The sequence below is a fragment of the Pinus tabuliformis genome, chromosome X (assembly GCF_031772625.1).
Source record: "Pinus tabuliformis cultivar Carrire ecotype Pingquan chromosome X, CPIR1, whole genome shotgun sequence".
Lineage (NCBI taxonomy): Eukaryota > Viridiplantae > Streptophyta > Pinopsida > Pinales > Pinaceae > Pinus > Pinus tabuliformis.
The window spans coordinates 1,383,460,249-1,383,486,695 of NC_142308.1; the positions used below are offsets into that span (position 1 = coordinate 1,383,460,249).

Consider the following 26,447-nt stretch of genomic DNA (forward strand, 5'->3'; position numbering starts at 1 on the left):
CATATGCGTTTTTGTTTTATTTTTCTACCTGCATTTTTAGTCTTCGAATGTTGCAGCATGTCATGATTTATCTTTCTTGTCTGGTGTTATTCTTGAACATATTTCTTTCTACTGATTTCGTTTCCCGCTCAAGTCAAGAAATGCTTTGATGGTTACACTGGAAGTTTCATTTTGCGTGATCATTGCATTTTCTCAGTTAGTTTAGGAGTAGGGGTAGTTTTGTTTCTTTGTTTTTCTTTGGTTTTTATTTTTTTTTCACCCTTCCCCTTTTCTTTCTATTATGTTGCAAATAACTTCCGCATGAAACCATGTTTGGTTTTTGAATCAAACATGGTTAAGCTCAAGAGGAAATTGTGTTATTGTCAATGCTTTGTTATCTATATATATATCCTCTCTTTTCATGGATATTGCACCTTTTAGTTGATGATACCTTCATGGAAAATATGTTATTTCTCAGAGAAAACCATAGTGGAATCATGATGCTTGAATCAGTAACTAGTACCACCTACTCTCATTGGTTTTAATGATTCGTGGGTTCTACCTTGTCAACTAAGTCGAGTAGAGTAAGGAAGGGAGGAAAATTTAACAAGAGAACTATATTTCATAGGTGTATAAATATCCTTCTCCGAAGGGAAAACCTCCTTTTCTCTTAATAAGTCAAGATCCCTCTTTCACCCCATGAAATCAATGAGTGTTGATGCAAATTTATTTGAATGATATTAAAAAAATAAATAAAGGGCAAAGGAAGACAAAGGCTTCCTACAAACGGAGGTGAAGCAAGAAACTCTGTCGGGGTACTATCCAGGTTCGCTGGCAGTGGAGCAATTTTTGGTCCCTGAAGTGACTATGTCAGGGTATTGTTTAGTCATGGTGGCATTAGAACATCACCAGATATGAAAACCAAGACTTTGATAATCCTTTTTGACTTGTGTATCTATATAATCCCCATCCCCAATCAAAACAGCTTAATTTAACTGGTATTTGTTAGTGTTCTGTCGATGAAGAGAATTATAGGGACTATATCTTTAACTCGAGCTAAGTAAAGATGTTATGTTGATCAATGAAATGAAAAATACTTCTTGAAGAGTTAGACCACTTTTACATGAGTTAAGACCCATACAGAGAGCTAGAGTTCTACTAGTGTGTCATCAAGTATTGTAGATGCTACAACCACTGTCCAAAAATTTTCCCATGCTGAGATTTTGGAGCCTCCCTTTCGTCCACAGGAGCTCATCATTCACTATCGTCAAGTATTCATGTTATCATAAAGACTTATGTTTTGTAGGTTTTAACCCCATATAGAAATTACCTACATACAAATTCTAAAATACAGAAAATAAATAATGCGAGAGCAGAACACAGAAAACACATATACACAGAGATTTTCCCCTGGATCCCAAAACCGAGACTACCAGCTTGATTTTTCATTATGTTCCTTTCAATGTTATAATACATATTTATACATGCCAAAGCATCCAATACCATGGACCGAAAACCATCGCGTCCAACACCATGGACCGAAAACCATCACATCCAAAAAAACATGTGTGAAAATCATGCACAAAACCATATGTGGGTCTGCCCAACCTAACATAGGGTCCAAAACCAAAATTTTCCATGGTGCTGCCCCGGACCCCATAAAGTGGGGTTACGGGTGCCCCTCAAACCCCCTGTTAACTACGTGGAAAGAATATAACACAACCCAACATTCTCCCACTTTTTGTTTTCTTTCCACAGGGGGCCACAAGAGAGCTTAGTCATTTTTCCAGCCCTGAAATGCCCATTGTCACTCTACACCAAGAGAACTTCTCAGAGCTCACAGATTTTGTTAATGCATCTGCAGTATTCTTCAAAGTTTCCACCTTTACCAGCAACACCTTTTTGTCTTCTATCATATCCCTCACAAAGTGATACTGAACATCAATGTGCTTTGTCTTTGAATGATATGTGGGGTTCTTTGCCAATACAATTACACTTTGGCTATCATAGTCTATCCTTATAGCTTCCTGTACTAACCCCATACTTGAACACAATCTCTGCAACCAAACTGCTTCCTTACTTGCATGAGTGGCTGCCATGTATTTTGCCTCTGTAGTTTACAGTGCCACTATAGATTGTTTCTTACTCATCCAAATGACTGCACCTCCAAATAAGTTAAACACATACCCACGTGTAGATCTTCTCTAATCCATATCTCCAGCCTAGTCTGCATCAACAAAGCCATGAATATCCAACACTCTGTCCAATCCTTCTCTTCCTTGGTAGCACAAACCATAATCACTAATGCCACGCAAATACCTGAAAACCCACTTCACTGCTGTCTAGTGCTCCTTCCCTGATTTTGACGTAAACCTGCTCAATACTCCCACTGCATGTGCAATGTCTGGTCTAGTACAGACCATTGCATACATCAGGCTATCGACTGCACTTGCATATGGAACACGGGACATGTCCTCTTCCTCTTCTTGTGTCTTGGGACACTGTTCAGCAGATAACCTCACACATACAGGAATAGGAACCTTCACCGGTTTATTGTCCTGCATATTAAACCTCTACAATATTGTCTTGACATACTTCCTCTGGTTTAACCAGAGCTTCCTCTTTGCCCAATCTCTTTTAATTTCCATGCCCAAAATATAGTTTGCAACACCAAGATCTTTCATGTCGAATTTGGAGGACAATTGGGTCTTCAAATCCTGGATAACATCTTTGTCATTTCCAACCAACAACATATCATCCACATACAAGACCAGATAAATAACACGGTCACCGATTAATTTAATATACACACAGTGATCTACTTTACTTCTGGTGAAGCCAAGTCCCCGTATAAATGTATCAAATTTCTGATACCACATCCTTGGTGACTATTTTAACCCATATAGAGACTTCTTTAACTTACATACCAGTTCTTTCTTACCCTTCACCGCAAAACCTTTAGGTTGCTTCATGTAGATCTCCTCTTCCAGATCCCCGTGAAGAAATGTTGTCTTCACATCCATCTGTTCTACCTCAAAATCAAAAGCAGCAGCAACAAATAAAAGTAATCTAATAGAAGTTACCTTGGCAACAGGAGAAAAAATATCACCAAAATCAATTCCCGGCACCTAGGAATAAACTTTTTCTACCAACCGAGCTTTATATTTCTCCGCTTTTCCTTCTGCATTTGTCTTCTTTTTGAACACCCATTTGCTGCCAATGGGTTTCCTTCCAGCCGGAAACTCCACGAGATCCCAAGCCTCATTTTTGTGCAAAGATGCCATTTCATCAACCATGGCCTCTTTCCAGAGTTTTCCATCCTCTAAACCCACTGCTTCCTTCACAGTTCTGGGATCATCATCAGTAACAGACAAAGAAAAATTTGAATAGAAAGCAGATGGACTATACCTTTCTGGCTGCCTTCGTTCTCCAACTGATCTTCTCATAGCCAGAGTTTGTGGCTCTTCATCTTCTAATTTCTCCTCTGTTATAGAGTCTGATTCTTCCCCCTTTAGCTCAAACTCTATCTTCTCAGGTTCTTTTGGTTGGAATTCATGTTTAATAACATCTTTCACCTCTCTGAACACCACATCTCGGCTGTACGTAACCTTCCTTGTTACTGGGTTCCAAAGCTTATAACCCTTTAAACCATCCTTATACCCAATAAAGATGCACTTTTTAGATTTACTATCCAACTTTGTTCTTTTCTCCTTTGGAACATGTACATATGCATCACATCCAAATACCCTGAGATGTGAAAGAGAGGGTTTCTTACCAGTCCATACCTCTTGTGGAGTATTATCCTCCAACGCTGATGAAGGTGACCTATTGACCAGGTAACATGCAGTATCCACCGCCTCTGTTCAAAATTCCTATCCTAACCCGTCACCACTAAGCATGCTTATTTCCCTTTCCATCAACGTCTTGTTCATTCTTTCTGCAACTCCATTTTGCTGAGGTGTATATGGAGTAGTCTTCTACCGTGCTATACCACACTTCTTGCAGAATTCTTCAAATTCCTTACTACAAAACTCTCCACCATTATCTGTCCTCAACACCTTTATCTTCTTCTCTGTCTAGTTTTCCACTAGAGCCTTAAATTCTTTAAACCTATCAAATACTTTAGATTTCTTCTTAAGGAAATATATCCATGTATTCCTTGAGAAGTCATCTATAAATGATACATAGTACACAGACTTACCTAGTGATGGAACCTTCACAGGTCCAAACATATCACTGTGCACAAGCTCTAATACATGTTTCGCCCTCTTACCACCAGAGGGGAAACTCACCCAATTATGCTTCCCGTATACACAATTTTCACAAAAATCAAAATCCAGAGAGCTATTACTCATACCTTCTACCATACCCTTACCATGAAGTATTCGAAGGCCCTTCTCTCCAATATGTCCAAGCCTTTGATGCCACAACATGGTCTTTTCTCCAGAGACCACAAGATTTTGTGATCCACTTTCAGGAACCATGGAACTGTTGCACCCATCAACAACAGTGCTACCTTGCAGCTTGTATAGAGTTCCAATCCAAACTCCCCGCATCAATACCAGTGCTCCTCGAACCATCTTGCAGGTATCCTTCTTGAACATTGTTTTTACACCTGCATCATCCAGCTTACTAACAGAAATAGGATTTCTGGCTAATGCAGGAATATGCAAAACACCCAGAAGTGCTCTGACCCTTGCACCTTGCAGCTTCAACTTTACTTTTCCATGACCAATGATTCTAGCCTTCCTATCATCCCCTAAGAAGACATCACCACCATCATATTTCTCATACTCACAGAACCACTCTCTATGGGGAGTGAAGTGAAAGGATGCACCTGAGTCAATCAACCATGCCTCATGATCTACATGTGTACTTGAAGAAGCCAAGTACACATCCCCACCTTCATCTAAGGTGGTTTTCGCCTCTGCAGAAGGAGCCTCATCAGATCCCTTTCCTTTGTCAGGAGATTTAGATTTATAGTCCCTTTTGAAGTGGCCTTCCTTTCCGCATTTCTAGCACACCACCTTTACAGGTTTTCCTGGAGATTTAAATCTCTCTCTAGTTTTAGATCTCCCATTCGATGACTTATTTTTGTTTCTGTTTTGGGACCGTCCTTGTACAGACAAGGCATCACCATTTTGGCTCTCCATATTTTTCCATCTCATCTCCTCCATCAACAAGGATGATACTATTTCATCAAACTGCAAGGCAGTTGCATTGTTACCTATTGCAATAACCAGACTATCCCACGAATCTGGTAGAGAACACAACAAATTGATGCACTTATCTTCATCTGAAATTTTAATATCAACAAATTCTAATTGACTTACCACAGTATTAAATGCGTTTAGATGCTCTATCACCAAGTCTCCATCTTTCATCCTCAGGTTATACAGCTTTTTTCGCAGGAACAGTGGATTCACCAGAGACTTAGATTTGTACAAAGTCCCTAACTTGTCCCACAAAGCCTTTGCTGTAGCTTCCCCTGATACATTCAGCAATACTGAATCTAAGACACACAATCGTATTGTGCTCTTTGCCTTCCGATCCAACTTCTTCCATTCTTCATCAGACACTCCCATTGGTTTAGTACCCAGATCTACTGCGATCCACTGATCTTTATCCACCAACAGATCCTCCATCTTGTGTTTCCACAACTCAAAACTCTGACCATTAAATTTCTCGATCTCTATCTTTCCACTGCTCGCCATCTTCTTTCACCACCAGAATTGATCTCGCAGATCTCCCACTGAATAGGGTCTACCACAGGCCCGAGCGAAACCCCTCAGCAACAAAAGCGTTCCCTTGAAGCCAAATCTGCTTCGATACCAAATGTAAGTTTTAACCCCGTACAGAAATTACCTGCATAGAAATTCTAAACCACAGAAAATAAATAATGCAAGAGCAGAACACAGAAAACACATATACACAGAGATTTTCCCCTGGATCCCAAAACCGAGACTACCAGCTTGATTTTTCATTATGTTCCTTTCAATGTTATAATACATATTTATACATGCCAAAGCATCCAATACCATGGACCGAAAACCATCGCGTCCAACACCATGGACCGAAAACCATCACATCCAAAAAAACATGTGCGAAAATCATGCACAAAACCATATGTGGGTCTGCCCAACCTAACATAGTGTCCAAAACCAAAATTTTCCGGGGTGCTGCCCCGGACCCCATAAAGTGGGGTTACGGGTGCCCCTCAAACCCCCTGTTAACTACGTGGAAAAAATATAACACAACCCAACATGTTTCATGCAATGCTTGTGATGCCTTGTTTTCATCTTCACCAGAACCTTTTCAAACACAAGCCATCTCTGGGCTTGACTTTGCATCTTTTTTTATCTTCCCTTAAAAAAAAATCAATCTTAGAAGGCAGGCCAACCTTGAGGATCTGAATTATGCAATCCAGAGAGGCGGGCCAACCTTAATCTTATAAATTGCACAATCCTAGAGGGTGTCCCTACCTTGAGCTCAGAAATTGCATAAAGCTATCCTTCCCCTGAAAAAACTGTGCAATTCACTGAGGCAAAGAATTTCCCAACCACTTGAGCCTAGGAATTGCGCAATCTCCTTTGCTAGTGTGAAAAAGTAATTTCCTGAAAGAAAGAGTTGGAATCCCTAAAAAATAGCAGTTACCCAATTGATGTCTGGTTAAGTCCACTAAGTTTCTAAATATGACTTTTAGACAAGTGGTGCTTTTTCCTTGATTTTAGGCATGTGCATTAGAAACCCTAACTAGCCTATATCTATAAAATAGATGCCCCCAGAGCTCATTTTCACACTCGATATTGGAACTCTAGCTTTCCCAAGGAGATCAAGGAATCTTCTGTTGAGTTTGCAGCGCTTTTTTAGGTGAGTTTTTCTTTTGTCTCTTTTCGATCACTTTTTTTCATTTTGCTTCTGTGAATTTTGTTCTACTTGTTTCTATTTATAGTTGCTGGATTTTTATCTTATATTATCTTGTATAGGTGTTGGTTTGGTTTGTCATTTTAGTTTTACAAGTGTCACATCAACTTCCGACTTTTACCCATTAGTGATCACTCGTTCGGCAACACCCTATGCATGTTATTTTTCCTTTTTCATGTTGATATTCTGCACGGATTTTAACCGATCTATCTTTATCTTAGTCAAATTTTCACTCTTACTTGCACCATCACTAAGATTTGTCATTTTCCCATCCTCTTCCCGAGTAGATCTACCATTTACTTGGCCAATAGTTTCCATGTTCAACTGGGAATTGTGCAACACCAAGGCTCAATCCTCATGCTCAGCCTCTAATATTGCACAATGCACAATCCTTGGCTTTCCCAACTTCACATTGTGTAGTTCCAAGGCTCAAGCCTTATCCTTGGCCACTGAGACTGCACAATGAGTCTCTCCCTTAGTCTACACATGCTAAGACTACATAGTACGCAATATCAAGCCTCAAGCCTCTCCCTTGACTATTGATACTATGCAATGCATAGTTGATGAGGCCGGTCTCTTTCCTCAGTCTAGGAATTGCATAGTTTTCCCTCTTAGTCTTGTCGTTGCTACCTTGATCTTTCTTTGTGATCAGTCTGCTTGAGCTAATTTATGTTTTCCATGATCACATTTTTATCCTATAGGTACTGCATTTTTTGAGCACTTGTCTTAATTAGTTAATATCACTATAGATCCCAAGAGATTTGTCTCAAAGGACACCACAAAGAGTAGCATCAGGGACGTAGTTGAGAGTACTCTGATGAATTTGCTAGTTTTCTCAGAAAATCATTTGTTTATAGAAAAGGAGTCAGAAATTACATGGTGAAGGTGAATGAGGTATTCTCAACAAAAAGCTTCAAAGAAAATCTTGAAGACCAACAAGTGTACATCAATGTCCAAACATCATGATTACACAAGATGACATGTAGGTACCTGATTTTTTCAAGTGCATAAATTGTCAGTTGGATACTATCCCATATAGATAACAAGACCATGACTCTCAATAGTGCCACTGGACAGAGGTTTGAATATTTTATGGCACATAATTTTTACAGTATGCATCATTTATCGCTGCCAGAATCTTACATGGATTCCCATTTCTATGTGGTCACCAACTACTTGAGCATAAAGGATATAATCAAAATTTGGGTGAAAGAGCCTTCTAAATTCTGCCAATTACCCAACAACACTTACAAGACCAAATATCTCAAGAAGGCTTATCAGTACTTGATAATTTTATGTTGTCGAATCTATGGCCAAAGCAGTACTAAGACCTTTTTAGAAGGTTGGGAATTCTTTCTTAATTAGGTTGTGAATGAAGGAAAATCATTCAACTGGTTATATTTGATGGCTCAACAATTGAGGACCCATGTAAATAATGCTAAAAACTATCCCAAGGGTAAGTCAACAAAGTTCTACATGTCTGCTTACTTGTTGGATGCAATCTATGCTCAGAACTCTTTTTCTGGCATGAGTTGGACATGGTCACCAAAAGAACCTGTCGTGCATATTTACTGCAAGCTACTTTTGGAGTGCAGTTACAAAAGATTAATTGAAAAGTTGAATGATCACTTCCTCATTCCATTGTATAGGTTAATCGTACCAGAAGATCCACCTTTCATGTCCTGTGGGGCAATGGAAGAAGTGCTAGATTTAGCAGATTACCGGATGGCACTTTCCTCAGAGTGTTTGGTGGTCACAAGCCTCCACATCTTCTTTCAAGTTATGCCACTAAAAATTTGGTCATGCAAGAAGTTTCTTATCATCTCTCCATAGGGATATCAGGAGTTTTGCATAGGGAGAAGAAGGCACCTTGGGCCATTCTTCCTTTGCAAATTGGATTGTATGAGATCAATAATTTGAGGGTTGCAGACACTCAATGCAAGGAGATAGAGAAATTCATATTCGATCATTTGTAATTCAATACATATGATCCTAGGAATGTTTGTATAGAAAATTGTGCGAGGATTCATTCCAGTGGCCAAGGGGGACATTTTAGGCCTGAGGAGGAAGAGATCAAGAATTGTTACAATGCCTCCAAGTCCCGAGAACCAGTCAGATTTGCAAGAACATCCCAGGTTACTCCTCACAAAGAAGTCACCCCAGAGGTAGAACTAGCAGAAAGGCGCAACCTAGAGTGCAAAAACGAAAGAGGAAAATTGCACATAGCACAGTGGAAGAGCAAAGCCATAAGATGAAAGCAGATCCAATCATCCTTAAAGCGGCCATGAAAGTAGAAAAGAGGAGGAAATAGAGGAAGCAAGAAGAAGATATGAAGCAGAGGGAAGAGCAAGAGCATAAAAGATTGGAAGAAGAAAGGCAAAAAAAAAGAAGAAGAAGAAAGGCAGAGAATAGAAGAAGAAGAAACACAGAAACAGGTCGGAGGACAAGAGTAGAACTAACTACTAGAAGAGGAGAGGAAATAGTTGTAGGAGAAGTAACTTACTCAAGAAATGTGATTCAAGACATGGAGGTGGAACCACAACCACTAAACTAAGATGTTGATCTTATGATGAGTACTCAGTAGGTCACCATTCAGTCTCCCCTTCCTCCGATAGTAGAGAAAGCTCCAAGCGAAGAAGAGGAAATTATTCCTCTTGATGATGGTTCAGTCAAGGACACGTACAATCTAACTTACGATGAGCTTCAAAAGAATATTGTACAAGTAATAAATAAACATTTTCCGGACAATCTTACATCTCCTACATTCATTAGAGAAAGGGTGATTATAACAGATACTAGGAGAAGTCCAAAGGTCATTGCTGCAACCAAATTGGCCTTCACAGGTGCTACCAAGTCAAACATGGAGTATCTCGTGGCAGAGAATAGACAGATGCCAAAAACTTGCAGGATACAAGGAAACAAATTGAGCAACTCCAAGAAGAGGTCCCCAGAAAGCAGCTCCTGCACAGGTATATCTAGGAGAGCTTAAGAAAGTCGTACTTGGTGAAGTATCGGCATTGGGAGAAACCTTGCAGATCTTTTATGAGGAGCTTGTCACTATGTATAAAGCAGTTGTCTTCATGCAAAACATGCAACAGAAGTACAAGGATAACGTTAAAGCCCTCAAGGTTGTCCACACAGCCATCATTATAGCACATGATTGGTCAATGTAACACAAAGGGGTATTGTCTGAATTGGCAAAGAAAATAAGGCAAAAGGCAGAGTTGGAGAAAGCACAAGTTCAAATTCTCATCTAGAGTAACAAATAACTCGCCTCATTCATCGCCAACATTCAAGCCTCATATGCATGATTATAAAATAGTGCAGATTTTGTGGCGAAATCACATAAGATCCCTTCAGTTTGCACACCCACCGAAGCCAACATTAGGAATCAGGTAAGGAAGGAAGTTCAAGAATACTTAGACCAGCTCAGGCAAATCACCACCAAGGAATATCTGGAGGTGAAGAAGAACAATATGCATAAGTACATTAGTGACCCTATCTAGATCAACACCATGTTGCTCCTGGTTCAAATGGCTTAGAAGAAAAATATAAACAAGATCCAAGTCATGGCAAATTCCTATTTAGTCATCAACTATGCTAACAGGGGAGTTGTTGTTAGAAACTTTAGTTTAGAGCCTCTACTTTAGGGCATTCAACCAATTACTAACTCTTTTGAATGAATATCCTTTTGTAAAATTTGACACAAATTAAATGAAGAAGCCCATATACTATTTAAAGAAGCACTCTCTCTTCCAATAAGTTTGGTTGGCATCTATGAATTCAATGATGAGGCCAAACTAAAATCTAAGAAACAACCTATTTATAAAACAACAAAGAAAAATGAAGCATAATGCTAAAAAGTCTTCTATGTTTTAAGTGAAGATCATATACTGTTTATTTTTAGTTAGTCTAAAGATCGTTTAAAATGTATATATTTTTTTCTTATAATACATATATTTCCTTTTATCAAATATATTTATATATACATAAATTTATTTTAAAAATATATTAATTAAAATAATTAATAATATAACCATGTAAATTAAATTAAATAATTAATAAATATCAATAAAATTCAATTCTTATCGCAACTTTCAATATTTTTATATAACCATGAATTAATTTAATAAAAAAAAAACAACTTCCAATATTCAATACTCGACTTTCACCATGAGTAGAGAAATAAAAAAAACAAATCGAATGCAATGAGTGACCGATGACACCAACCTTTTTTTACATGCGATATACAAGAAAAAATAAAAACAAATGCAATGAATGAACCAATAACCCCACCCGTACAATGATGACGCTTGTGTATTATGTGATAAATTAATAGAAAAGTAAAAATGCATCCCAATTTTTTTATTATTTTCCGCACATAGAAAAATGATGACACTTTGACTTTTTCATCTCATTGCTCCACTCCACCGATCTTTGCGCGGTTGCCATTCATCCCTCACACCCGGCCACATTCTTTGACCGAATCTTCAAATCCGATCCTTTGATTGCCCATCGACAGAAAAACCGGATAAGCTTTGCGCGTAAGGTGTTTTCTTGGCCACGTGGATGCCTTGAGAGAGCTCGGCCAGTGGCCGGGGACGGTTACGATGTTACCGAAAACATAACAAAAGCAAGGCGCTTCTTCGTTGGCAACTCGTTTATTTAGTCATAAATATGTGGGGCAGTATATTTTTATTGTAAAATTGAAATACGTATATTATTTAGCTGTGGGCATATATTACTCGACATATTATTGGTTGGGTAGACTTGTAAATATGCCTTGCTTTCATGGTCCGAGGTGAGGTAATGTTCAGGGAACTCGCCTCAATACTCCGAACCCATTACTTCGGAGCACAACAAGATATTTGGTTCTGCCTCTTGGGCTCAAGAACCTAAATGGAGGTATCAAACAACAAAATCTTGTTCAAGAACCTAAACCAAGGCAACAAAATCAAGTTTTTGTTCAGCCCGCAACACGTCTTTCATAAAAGATTTAAGGTGTAATGTCATCATTATGTCCAATATATCATAAAAGATTTAAGGTGTAATGTCATCATTATGTCCAATATATCACTTCAATTAAGCAGAAAATTGAACCAATAACTTCACAACAAAAAATACCTTAACATAGGGCTCATTATTATCTATCTAATACCTCATAAATATTAATATTATCAATTTTAAAATCTTTATAATAATACTAATATTTTTAACTTTAATTTATCAAAAATTATAAGTAAATGAAAAACAATTTCAATACTTTCATAAAATATTATAACACAATTTAATTATTATTTTTATAATTTTTTTAAATTATATTAATCTTAATAAAAAATATATGTCCATCATTCCAACTTAATAATCATATTGTCCTCATCCTTCTATGGCCCATTAAACCATGTAAAAATGCATCAACGAGTTTTTGAGTTTTAATTTAAACAAAAATATTAACATGATCTATAATAAATTTAGAAACAATAAAAGTATTAAGTTTCCTTCGTATCTCATAAGAATATTTATTGTCTTCATCCTCTATGAACTTCTCCTTTCCATTCATTCATGTAAAATGCATCAACGAGTTATTTAGTCTTAGTTTTAGTTTTATGTTACTCCTATTTGTGATGGGTTTGGCTAATTTATTTTCTCAATGAGTGGTGTTGAGTTCATTCTTTATATAATCGGTGATTGTTTGTACAAGTGGTCTTTTCTATTTATGATGTTTGTACAAGTGGTCTTTTCTATTTATGACTATCGTTTCTATCCCATGTTAGATTTGTAAAAATGGAAAATACAATTTTCTTCTCTGTCAGGGTGGTTGTGATTTGTGGTTGTGATTTTGAAAAAGAATGTTAAAACCTTGAAGGCATCTTATTTGATAAGTTTATTAGACTTTCGCTAAATTATAGCTCTATTTTATAATTGACATCTAACAATTAGCAAAATAATGATTCCATTGGTACTTTATATTGTGAAAATGATTTATTTTTTTCCTTTTGAAAGCGAAGAGGATAGGGATATGATATGTAGATCTTGGCCCTATTTGATCATCTCCAAGGGAATGTTTCTCACCCACTAGCCTTTGGATTTTAATCCTACTATGGAAATATCTTTTGCACTTTGTATGGATTACATTTTTGTGTCTTTGTCTTCTTAACTGTGATTATGGTATTTTCAAAGCCATAGGTGACAAATTGTGCTACTACATTACTATTTCTCAAGGAAAGGATAATAATTTCTCATTTACCAGAATTTGTCTTGAAATGGATTTTACAGAAGGAATCCCTAAGACAATTTAGCTTGACTTTGAGGGCTAATCCCATCTTCAGACGTTAGATTATCAATAGCTTCCTTTTAAATGCAATTTTCTCCATGAGTGTGGGCACTTTGCAAAGAGTTGTCCAAAAGCTTCATCTTCTTAGTCTTCTTGTATCTGCCATAATCTTCTCAAAGTAATGATGAGTAAGGATTATTCAAAACAAACCTCATTACCACATGCCTACATCTCATTAACATCCTTCCTTGAGTAATAGATAAGAAGCTTTAAAGTCATTAGATAAAAACATTAAAAAAGGTCATCCATATGTAAATCAAGTGCCTTTAAAGAATCAATTCAATAGTTTAGGAAGTGACTATTTCTAAGGATATTGACAAAAACCCTCCTTCACATAAGAACGGGCCACTTTAGAGGAGGAGAAGGAGGTCAATCTCTCATCTTCTTCTCCTTCCTATTTAGATGTTTTAAAAAGAAATCAATGGCCATCTCCTCTATTAACAAAAAATAGAAAATATGGAAGCAAGAAGTCCTCAAAATCTTGTTCTCTTAATTATTTAGCCTCTTATGGTTCTATTGGGGACCACTTCCATTAAATCTTATAAATGTTTTGTTTTTTACCATTTTGGGCAAATAAGTTGGAAGAACCTATTCATGTTCTCACGAAGCAATAAGATCAAATATTTAAAAGTATAGCAATGGATCTTCGCTTCTTTTTGTTTAGAGGATCATAGTTTTTTTCCATTTCCAAAATCGTTGAAGAATTTTTCTCTATAATATTGATTCCAATACACTCTAACTGTATATTTGGCAACATAATTTTTTACTTAATACAAAATTCTTATTTTCGTTTAAAAATAAAATAAAGTTGAATTATATGATAAAGATATCCAAAATATTATTAAAAATTACCTTTTATTATATACTTTTAATATTTATTTTTATTGTATTTAATTGTTAAAAGTTTTTAATAATTTATTTATTTATTTTTGTGAGTATCTAAATGATGTGTCTTCTAAGAACACATTTTATAAAATTAAATACTAGCACAACCATATTAATAAATGTGGTAGATATACATCGATAGAAGTATATCAATCACATGCACAACCACATTAGGAAATCTGGTTTAAAAACACCAATAGGCGTTAATGATATGGATTTAATATTAATGGTATTATTGATAAATATATAATAATAACATGAATAATAATATTACAAAAATATTTATTTAAATAAAAATATTTATTATTTTGATTAATATTAATTCATCTATAAAATAATAATTAATCATAGTTTAAAATATTTTTAATATAATAATACTACTAATATTTTTAATATGATAATAATATAAATAAATATATAATAAATGTAATAAACTATAAAATAAACATTAAACCTTAATGATAGACCATGATCGACTATCAATGACCATGGTTGACGTTGATTAACCATGGTTGATTTACATATTAAGACAATCATTGTTAGAATGTGATGTTGGACCACAGTTTACCATGGTTTATCATGATTGGCCATGGTTCACAATGCTTGATTTTCATATTAAGACAATCATTGTCACCATGTGTCGGTGGACCATGAATGACCATGGTTAATTATCATATTGAAACAAATATTGTCACAAACCCAAGGGATACATATTATAAACATAAGGGACATAAACCCTAAGATAAATATTATAAATCCTAAAATAAACATTAAAACCTAATATCAATATTTTAAACCATAGGATAAGTATTATAAATCCGAGGATTTAATAAACCCAAGTGATTAATATTAAAAGCCCAAGGGATTATAAACCTAAACAAATGACATTAAATCCTAGGATTAATATTAAACCATAGGAATATAAACCCTAATATTTATATTATAAACCCTTGGCTCAATATTAAACCTTAGCAATATAAACCATACGAATTATATTAGAAACCATAGGATAAATATTACAAACCCAATGGATTAGTAAACCTATTGGATTAATATTAAAAACCCAAGGGATTGTAAATGTAAGGGAATAACATTAACCCATATGATTAATATTAAACCCTAAGATTACACCCTAAGGGATTAATAAACCCAAGTGATTAATACTAAAACCTCAAGGGATTATGAACCCAAGGGAATAATATTAAACCCAAGGGAATAATATTAAACCCAAGGGATTAATATTATAAACCCAAGCTATATAAACCCTAAGATAAATATTATAAACCCTAAAATAAACATGGTTAACCATGGTTGATTTTCATATTGAGACAATCCTTGTCACAATATGAGGTTGTACCATGATTAACCATGCTTCATCATGATTTATTTTCACATCGAGGCAATCTTTGTCATAATGTGACGTTGGACCATGTTTGATTTTTATATTGAGACAATCTTTGTCACTACAAAACGTTGGACCCCAGTTGACCATGATTGATTTTATAATACATGGTTGAACATGGTTGAACATGATCGGCCATGGGTGACCATGATTGATTTTATATAACATGGTTGACCACGGTTTACCATGGTTGACCACAATTGACCATGATTGACCATGATTGATATTATATACCCAAGGGTTTAATACTAAAACCCAAAGGGGTTATAAGCCAAAAGGAATAACGTTAAACCCTAAGAAATAATATTAAACTAAAGGGAATAATATAAACACAAGGTATATAAACCCTAAGATAAATATGGTTGACCATGGTTGATTTTTAGATTGATACTTTATCATAATGCCACATTGGATCGTGCTCGACCATGCTTGACCATGATTGATTTTCATATCAAGATAATCGTTGTCACAACCAAGTGTTGGACCATGGTTGAAAATGTTTGATTTTCATATTGAGACAATAATATCACAAACCCAAGGGATAAATATTATAAACCCAAGGGGCATAAACCCTAAGATAAATATTATAAACCCTAAAATAAACTTCAAAACCTAACATCAATATTTTAAACCTTATGATAACTATTATAAACCCAAGTGATTAATATTAAAAACCCAAGGGATTATAAATCCAAATGAGTAACATTAAACCCTATGATTAATATTAAACCATAAGAGTATATACCCTAAGATATATATTATAAACCCTTCACTCAATATTGAAACCTAGGTATATAAACCAAACGATTAATATTAGAAACTCTAGGATCAATTATAGACCCAATGGACTAGTAAACCAATTAGGTTTACTAAAAAAGTCCAAGGGACTATTAAAAAGCCCAAGGGATTTTAAATCGAAGCAAACATTAAACCCTAGAATTAGTATTTAACCCTAGGAATAGAAACCTAAGATTAAACCCTAAGGGAATAATAAACCCAAGCGATTAATATTAACACCCCAATGGGTTATGAACCTAAGGAAATAATATTAAACCCAAGGGATTAATATTATAAACCCAAGGTATATAAACCATATAAACCCTAAAATAAATATGGTTAACCATAGCTGATTTTCATATTGAGACAATCTTTGTCATAATGCAACGTTGGACCATGGTTGGCCATGCTTGACCATCATTGATTTTCATATTGAGACAATCTTTGACACAATGTGGCATTGGACAATTGTTGACCATGGTTGATTTTCATATTTAGACAATATTTGTCACAATGTGATGTTGGACTACAATTGACAATGATTGAACATGGTTGACCATTATTGATTTTATAAAAATGGTTGACCATGGCTTACCATGGCTGACCATGATTGACCATTGTTGACCCTGATTGATTTTATAAAACAATGGTTAACCATCATTTACCGTGGTTGACTATGATTGACCATGGTTGACCCTAATTGATATTATCAACCCGAGGTAATAATAAACCTAAGGGAATAATATTAAACCCGAGAAAATAATATTAAACCCAAGGGAATACTATAAACCCATGGTATATAAACCCTAAGATAAATATTATAAATCGTAAAAGAAATGTGGTTTACTATGGTTGATTTTCATATTGTGACAATCTTTGACACAATGCGACATTAGACCATGCTCTACCATGGTTGAACATGATTGATTTTCATATCAAGACAATAATTTTCGTAATGAAATGTTGGACGATTGTTGACCATAGTTGATTTTCATATTGAGACATTCTTTGTCACAATGGGATGTTGGATCATAGTTGACCATGGTTGTCACAATGTGATGTTGGACCATGGTTATTGACCACAGCTGACTATGATTGACTGTGGAGACCATGATTTATTTTCATATTGACACAATATTTCTTAGAATGCAATGTTAGACCATGGTTGACCATGTTTCTTTCTCACAATTGGTGTTGGACAATGATTGGCCATAATTGACCATGTTTGACCAATGTTTACAATGATTGACAATGGTTGGTGATGGTAGAGCATGGTCGATTTTCTTATAGAGACATTCTTTGACACAATGTGACATTGGACCACAGTTGACCATGGTTAACCATGAGTATAAACTCAAGGGATTTATATTAAACACTATGATTAATATTATAAACCCTATGAATAATAGTATACCCTAGGATTATGAACACTTAGATTAATAAACCCAAGGGATTACTACTAAATTGCCAAGAGATTTTAAACCCAAGGGATTAATATTATAAACCCAAGGTATATAAAGCCCAAGATAAAATATTACAAACCTTAAAATAAACATGGCTGACCATGGTTTATTTTCATATTGAGACAATCCTTGTCACAATGCAACATTGCACTACGATTAACGATGCTTTACCATGATTGATTTTCAAATTGAGACAATCTTTGTCACAATGTGATGTGGACTACGGTTGACCATGGTTTATTTTCATATTGAGACCATCTTTGTCAAAATAGGAAGTTGGACCATGGCTGACCATGATATAAATCTAAGGTATATAAAACCTAAGATAAATATTATAACCCTAAAATAAACATGGTTGACCATGGTTGATTTTTAGATTGAGACAATCCTGGTCACAATGCGTATTTGGACCATGATTGACCATGGTTAACCATGATTGATTTTCATATCAAGATTAAACCCTATGTGAATAATAAACGTAAGCAATTAATACTAAAACCCCAAGGGATTATGAACCCAAGGAAATAATATTAAACCCGAGGGATTAATATTATACATCCAAGGTATATAAACCTTAAGATAAATATTATAAACCCTAAAATAAACATGGTTGACCATGGTTGATTTTCATATTGAGACAAGCTTGTCACAAAGTGACATTGGACCATGGTTGACCATGTTTGCTTTTCATGTTGAGACAACATTTTTCACAATGCGACGTTGGACCCCAATTGACCATTATTGACCATGATTGCTTTTATAAAACATGGCCAACCATGCTTGACCGTGATCAACCATGGTTCAACGTGACTAATTTTATAAAACATGATTGACCACAATTGACCATGATTGACCATGATTGACCATGGTTGACCATGATTTATATTATAAAGCCAAGGATTTAATACTAAAAACACAAGGAATTATAAATCCAAGGGAATAATATTAAACCCAAGATATAGAAATCCTAAGACAAATATTATAAACCCTAAAATAAACATGGTTGATTTACAAATTGTGACATTCTTTGTCACAAAGAAAGATTAGATGATGGTTGACCATGGTTGATTTTCATATTGAGACAATATTTGTCACAATGCAACCTTGGATCATGGTTAACCACGCTTGGCCATGATTGATTTTCATATCAAGACAATCTTTGTCACAAAGCGACATTGGACCATGGTTGATTTCATATAGAAACAATCTTTGCCACAATGTGACGTTGGACCCTGGTTGACCATGATTGATTTTATAAAACATGGTTCACCATGATCAACCATTGTTGACCATGATTGATTTTATAAAACATCGTTGACCACGATTTACTATGATTGACTATGGTTGAACATGGTTGACCATGATTGACTATGGTTGACCATGATTGATATTATAAATCGAAGTGGTTAATACTAAAAACCAAAGGGATTATAAACCCATGGGGATAATATTAAACCCAAGGTATATAAAACATAAGATAAATATTATAAACCCTAAAATACACATGCTTGACCACGGTTGATTTTAGATTGTGACAATCTTTGTCATAATGCGGCGTTGGACCATGCTTGAGCATGATTTATTTTCATATCAAGAGAAACCATCTGGGAATAATAAACCCAAATTATTAATACTAAAACCCCAAGGGATTATGAAGCCAAGGAAATAATATTATACCCAAGGGATTAATATTATAAACCCGAAGATAAATAATATAAACCCTAAAATAAACATGGTTCACGATGGTTGATTTTCATATTGAGACAATCCTTGTCACAACGCAATGCTGGAGCATGGTTAACCATGCTTTACCATGATTGATTTTCGTATCGAGGCAATATTTGTTAAAAAGCGATGTTGGACCATGGTTGATCTTCGTATTGAGATAATCTGTCACAATGTGATGTTGGACCCCAGTTGACCGTTCTTGACCATGGTTGATCATGATCAACCATGGTTCACTATGATGGATTTTATGAAACATGGTTTACCATGGTTGACCATGGTTGATTTATATATTGAGACGATATTTGTCACAATGCAGTGTTGGACCATAGTAGACCATGGTTAACCATGATTGATTTTCATATCGAAATTTTTTTTGTTACAATGTGACGTTGGACCATCGTTGATTTCATATTCTGAAAATCTATCACAATATGACATTGGACCATGGTTGACCATGGTTGACCTTGATTATAAACCCAAGGGATTTATATTAAACCTAAGGATTAATATTATAAACCCAAGTGAATAATAATAAATCCGAGGGATTAATATTATAAACCCAAGATAAATAAACACTAAGATAAATATTATAAACCCTAATATATACATGGTTGACCATGATTATAAACACAAGGGATTTATATTAAACCTTAGGATTAATATTATAAACCCTATGGATAAAAGTATACCTTAGGAATATCAACCCTTAGATTAATAAACTAAGGGATTGATATTATAAACCAAAGGGAATAATAAACCCAAGGTATTAATTCTAAAACCCGATAGTATTATAAACCCAAGGGAATAATATTAAACCCAAGGGATAAAAATTATAAACCTTAAAATAAACATGGTTGACCATGGCTCATTTTCATATTGAGACAATCTTTGTCACAATGCGATGTTGGACCATGATTGACCATGATTGATTTTCATATCAAGAATATCTTTGTCACAATGCAACATTGGACCATTTTTGATTTGCATGCCAAGAAAATATTTGCAACAATGTGACGTTGGACCATAGTCGACCATGACGGGATTAATATTATAGGCCCTATGCTATAATATTACAAACTTGGAGTATTAACCCTTAGATTAATAAACGCAAGGGATTGATATTATAAACCCAAGGGATTAATATTAAAACCTCAATGGATTATAAACACAAGGGAAAAATATTAAACCCAAGGGATTAGTATTATAAACCCAAGGTTTATAAACTGTAAGGTAAATATTGTAAACCCTAAAATAAACATGGTTTACGTAAACATAAAAATAAACATGGTTTACCATGGTTGATTTTCATATTGAGACAATCTTTGTCACAATGCAATGTTGGACCATGGTTGAGCATGGTTGAGCATGAGTGATTTTCATATCAAGACAATGTTTATCGTAATGTGGCATTGGACTATGGTTGACGATGGTTGATTTCATATTGAGACAATCGTTGTCATAATGTAACATGGGACCATGGTTAACCATGGTTGATTTTCCTACTAAGACAATATTTGTCACAATGTGACATCGCACCATGATCGATTTTCCTACTAAGACAATCTTTATCACAATGTGACATTGCACCATGGTTGAGTATGATTAACCATGGTTAACAATGGTTGATGATAAACATTATCATTAAATCTAAGTGTTAGTGTTTATAATATTTGGTTTAATATAAGCGTTTAAAATTGTTCCCTTGGATTTAACATTAATCCCTTGAGTTTATAATATTAATAATATCTTCAGTTTATAATATCAATAATCCCTTGGGTTTAAAATATCAATAATCCCTTAGCTTTTTATATTATCAATATATTGTTATTATATAGTAATATTTATGATAATTTATTCTTATAATTATTATGATAATTATAATATATTAGTAATGATATTTTATAATAATTATAAAATAATATTATTATGATAATTATAAATATATTATTATTATTATTATTAGTAAATCCATAACATTGAGTGTATATCAACAATATTTATTAATATAGTTATGCTAGTATAAATGTAATAATTGTACATTTCAATTTTACATATTTAATTATATGTATGTTAAACAATCTTAATATTACTCTTAATAATAATTAATAAATTTTCTTAACAAACACTATTACAAAGATATTAATATTATTATTATATAGATACTCATATTATTAATAAAATTTAATTCAATTTATATAATAAATATTAATATTAAACCTAATAATAAAGTTTGTGGAACTTTATTATTATGAAATCGCAATAATATTAATATTATTAAATTGATTATACTATATTAAATATAAATCTTAAATACTATAAATACATAAATAAATTTTGAATAATTATTAATAATAAATAGGCAAAATTTATATTTTATAATTAAATTTTATTAAATAATAATCTTAACAATTTTACTTTTAAGTAAATTAAAAAATGAAGAAAACAAAATTATAAAAACTGAGGATATTGCTAATCCTAACGTATTAAGATTAGCATTATTATATACTTTACGATTATTTTTCTCAACTTTTCTTTTTATTTTCAAATTTTAATTCTTTTACATTGATATAAAACTAATCTATACTATAGATGACATAAATGACATTTCAACTTCTTCTCCATTCTTTTTATTAATATTAATAGAAATTCTATTATAAAACTTGTTACACTATATACTACTATTTACAATAGTGAAATTATATAATGCTTTTTGGCTTTTAAACATTAATTCTTTTTCATTGATAATTTATATTATAGATGGTGATCTCTACTTCCTCTCAGTTCATTTTATTAATATTATAATGCATTATATTATAACTTATATTAATGCGAATGAATATTTTTTTCGAAATATTTTATATAAAATATATTAATTACTTTAATAGAAAATTATATATATACAATTAATAAGATATTTTTAAATAAAATAATACTCTTCGTATATATGTTTGAATGATATATTTTTAATATTAATTTTATATAAAACTATATAAATGGCTTTGTTATTTTACAAAACAAACCCCACAAGAGGAATATCACTCAAAACCAAAATGTGCATTTGCATAAGATTGAAAAGCTTCGTTGAGAAATAATCACTATTCAAAAGTACATTTGCATAAGATTGAAAAGCTTCGTTGAGAAATAATCACTATTCAGAAGTACCTTAGGGGGATTGAATAACACTAACACAATATCAAAGCCGAGTATATTCCTTTCTCAGGTTTCAAATTTCTGGTGACCTTTTATCTATAATGTTTTTCATTTGATTAGTATTTCGGTTTTGGTTTTTATTATTAAATATTTAATAAATAAAAATGAATAATAATATATAATTTATTTATGGTTAAAAAAATTAAAAAATAAAAAATTTATTTTAAAATTAAAAAAAAAATTTAAAAATATAATTTTTTATTATCCACCCTCATAAATAAATATATATATAAATCCTTTAAACACTCAGGCTTTATAATCACACTTATAAATTAAAAACTTTTTTACTGCACCATCAACGAAGAAGAAAACTTCTATCAATATGAATAAGCTCTAGAACGTTTTTAATTTGAATACAGTTGCAAAGAAAAAACCAACCTCCAAAGTAGAAAACTTCTCTTAATTATAGTACGCTTAAAAACGTTTTTTTAATAAATGGCATTCAAAAGAAATTAACACAGTTAGTTTTCACAGGAAATTAACATCGTCTGTGTTAATTTTCACAGGAAATTAACATCGTTGGTTTTTAAAAGAAATTAATATATTCTAGGCAATGATGTATTTTTACTATTTATAATTTTTTCACTTTATTTTGAATAAAACTACATTGATTAGTTCTCTACTTTAACCCAATCTTAATAATATAATTATTCCGGAAATATTTATCTAAAATTAACACTTTTAAATAAATACACGAAAACGTCGATCTTAACTACTGTTAGCCGTCCACATAACGCGTTTGCGTACAGAACTTGCTTTGGGTGAAAAGGACTTGAACGTATCAAATTGCTGTGGGTGAAAAGAATTGAACGTATCATATCACATAAGAGTGAGCCGGCGCAGCATATTTTAACTGACATTGTCAAAGCGTGAATTCCAATTGTTCTTCAACGCTGAACTACTTTCTACGACTTAGTTGATTCGACGACTTATACTCTCAGATAAATCTGTGATTACGGGTCTCGATTCGAAACCTCTCGACATTGTTTTCAGTCTCGTAAAAAACAGCACTGTTAGTTAAGATAGACCAATAAAAGAAACTTCGAGAGAACCTTCACATATCTTTTGATTGAGATAGTCAGGAATATAAAATGAATTACTGATGGTCGTAAATATGACACCACGAGTAATATTCAGAAAAATAGATAATGTTGAACGAAGCTTCACGCGATACGACAAACGCGGCATGGAAGGGAAATTTTTTCAAATCCTCAATGGAAGTCATCAGTCAAATTTGATAAGTTCAGGGCGGCCACAATAGATAGGCCAGTTCAAATTATATGAACAAATTGCAGCTCTTCTCATCCAGTACGTCTCTCTCCCCTTTCATTATAAGAAGACGAACTCGCCGTTGAGATTTTCATAGGAAATTGCCCATATTGATGCCTGAGTTCAGTTTTCATCGGGAAGCCAAGACCTGCAACAAATATCCGACTCGCTCTGATATTTGATCATCATTTGTGTAATATCAAAATTTTCTGCAGGGCGTTTCTTGCAAATTCAGGTTGTTTGGAATTATTCTTTGGAAAATCAGCAATAGAGACAAAGCTGAAACAACAATATGGGACTTCCGGTTACTAATGACAACGAGAAAACCACGACGAATGTTGCGAGATCCTCTTTATCGTATGTATCTACTCTTGCAAAAATGCTGCCCACGGGAGTTCTTTTCATATTTCAGATTCTGTCGAATCTTCTCTCCCAAAACGGCGACTGTGGAAAGGGCAATAAGATTCTGGTGGGAGTTTGTCTGGGTATTCTTGGAATTGTATGCTTCCTTCTCTCGTTCTTCGACACCTTCAAAGACGGTAATGGCAAAGTCCACTACGGGATCGCCACCACAAGTGGGATGACAACAGTTAGCAGTGGCAAGAATAAAGTTAAGCCTTCAAACGAAACAGACTATAAGCTTGAATTGAAGGATTTTCTGGGAGCGGTCGTAGCGGTTCTGGTGTTTGCTGTGGTTTCCCTCACAGACAAAAACGTGGTTCAGTGTTTGTATCCGTCAGCCCAAAGCAGAATAAATAAGTGGGTTCAAGCTCTCCCTGTTGCAGTGAGTGTTGTATCCAGTGCGGTGTGCGTTCTGTGGCCATGTAAAAGGCAAGGGCTCAGTCATCCCGTGACAACAAAGTGATCTCATATTCGAGGCTCTACTCTATGTGTAGCTGGCGACTCCATTTTCATTATGAAATAGCTTACAGAATTTTTTGAAAAGCAACTAGAATTTTTTAATATCTGAATTATATTATTAGATTTCATTCATTTTTTTTTAATGTCTCGATTATATGTGTTACACAACTTCAATACTAGAAAATTAATCTTTTATATCTAACTAATGGAATGTTTCTATTTTATAATTCTATTATAATTATAAAAGATACCAGTATAATTTTTATTGAGCTATAATGAAAGTGATGTGTAATTTTGTCACGTTTAAATCCCACTTTATATTTATCTTTAAAAAAAATAATTTTTGAATAAAAATACAACCATGAAAATATATTGTTAGTCATAATAAAAACAAAAATGATTATTTAAATTTGGTTAATTTTAATTAAGAGCACTATAAAATATTAACCAACGGTTTCATCTTAACTCCTAATCTATGCGTTTAGATGGATAAAATCTTTCCTCGAGTTTTGCTCTCAAAAAAGAGGTCCCCTCGGGAAATTTTATCCCTCTTAGCGCTTGATAGATCTAGAGTTAAGATAGATCTAGACTGGTATTTATTTATTTACCATACCTCTTTTATAAATATGGTATTTGGTCCATGCTATTAATAATAATTTGTCTCATGGTATTTGGCCAATAGGCTTCACATAACTAAAACCTATTTTTTGAGTTTTTGTAAATATAAAAAGGTTTATGGAGTAAATATAAAAAGATCTTTTATTTATTTACCATACCTCTAGTTTATTTATATTTTTTTATTTACCATATATCTATAAAATATATATTTTATTTATTTACCATACATCTATAAAAATATATTTTATTTATTTACCATACCTTTTGTTTATTTATATTTTTATTTATTTACCATACCTCTTTTTTGGGGTAGTAAACCTCTTCATATTTTAAATTTATATTGTGTTTATACATAATAATAATTAAATTGATTTTTAAATAATATCGACACTAGTTAAAAATGTTAAATGTTTATGTGTTTACGCTTAGTTTTTAAGTGAGATCTACCCAGACACTTTTTATGCGCAATAATAATATACACAAATGATTATACATATATTTGGTTATTTTTAATTAAAAGCATTATAAAATATTAATATATCTCACTTTTCAAATAATAAATAAAATATTTCGATATCTACCTTAAATAATATAATTTTATAAACTTAGATATAGACAAAAAACAAAAAAACAAACTTCTATTTGGCTTATAAATATTTCAATGTAGAACTTCAATAGTTCTTTTGAATATTTTTTTGACTAATATATTTCAATAGATAGAAAATAATTTAGTTACTTCTTAGTAAAAAATGAATAAATCATTCAATTTTCAATATAAAATATTAATAATAATAAATGTTCAAAAAAATATAATTTAAAGGATAAAAAATTACATATGGTCTATATAGAGACAAAAAAATCACTATATCATGTACTAAAAGGGATTAAATCCTTTAATGTTTAAATCATTTTTTAATTTTTGCATTCTAAAAAAAGATTTGCATATAATGAGATTAGATCTCTCTCAACTTTGAGTGAACTTGTAGTTAAGATGGAT

General features: G+C 33.3%; 1 protein-coding gene across 1 annotated transcript; it reads left to right on the forward strand.

Annotated features, from left to right (window-relative positions):
- The first annotated feature begins 24,056 nt into the window (after nt 1-24,056).
- On the forward strand, nt 24,057-24,936 carry LOC149145204 (protein DMP4-like). The gene has a single exon (XM_089449807.1). It carries the CDS (start codon nt 24,264-24,266, stop codon nt 24,834-24,836), a length of 573 nt encoding a protein of 190 aa, XP_089305933.1. The 5' UTR covers nt 24,057-24,263; the 3' UTR covers nt 24,837-24,936.
- The last annotated feature ends 1,511 nt before the right edge of the window (nt 24,937-26,447 follow it).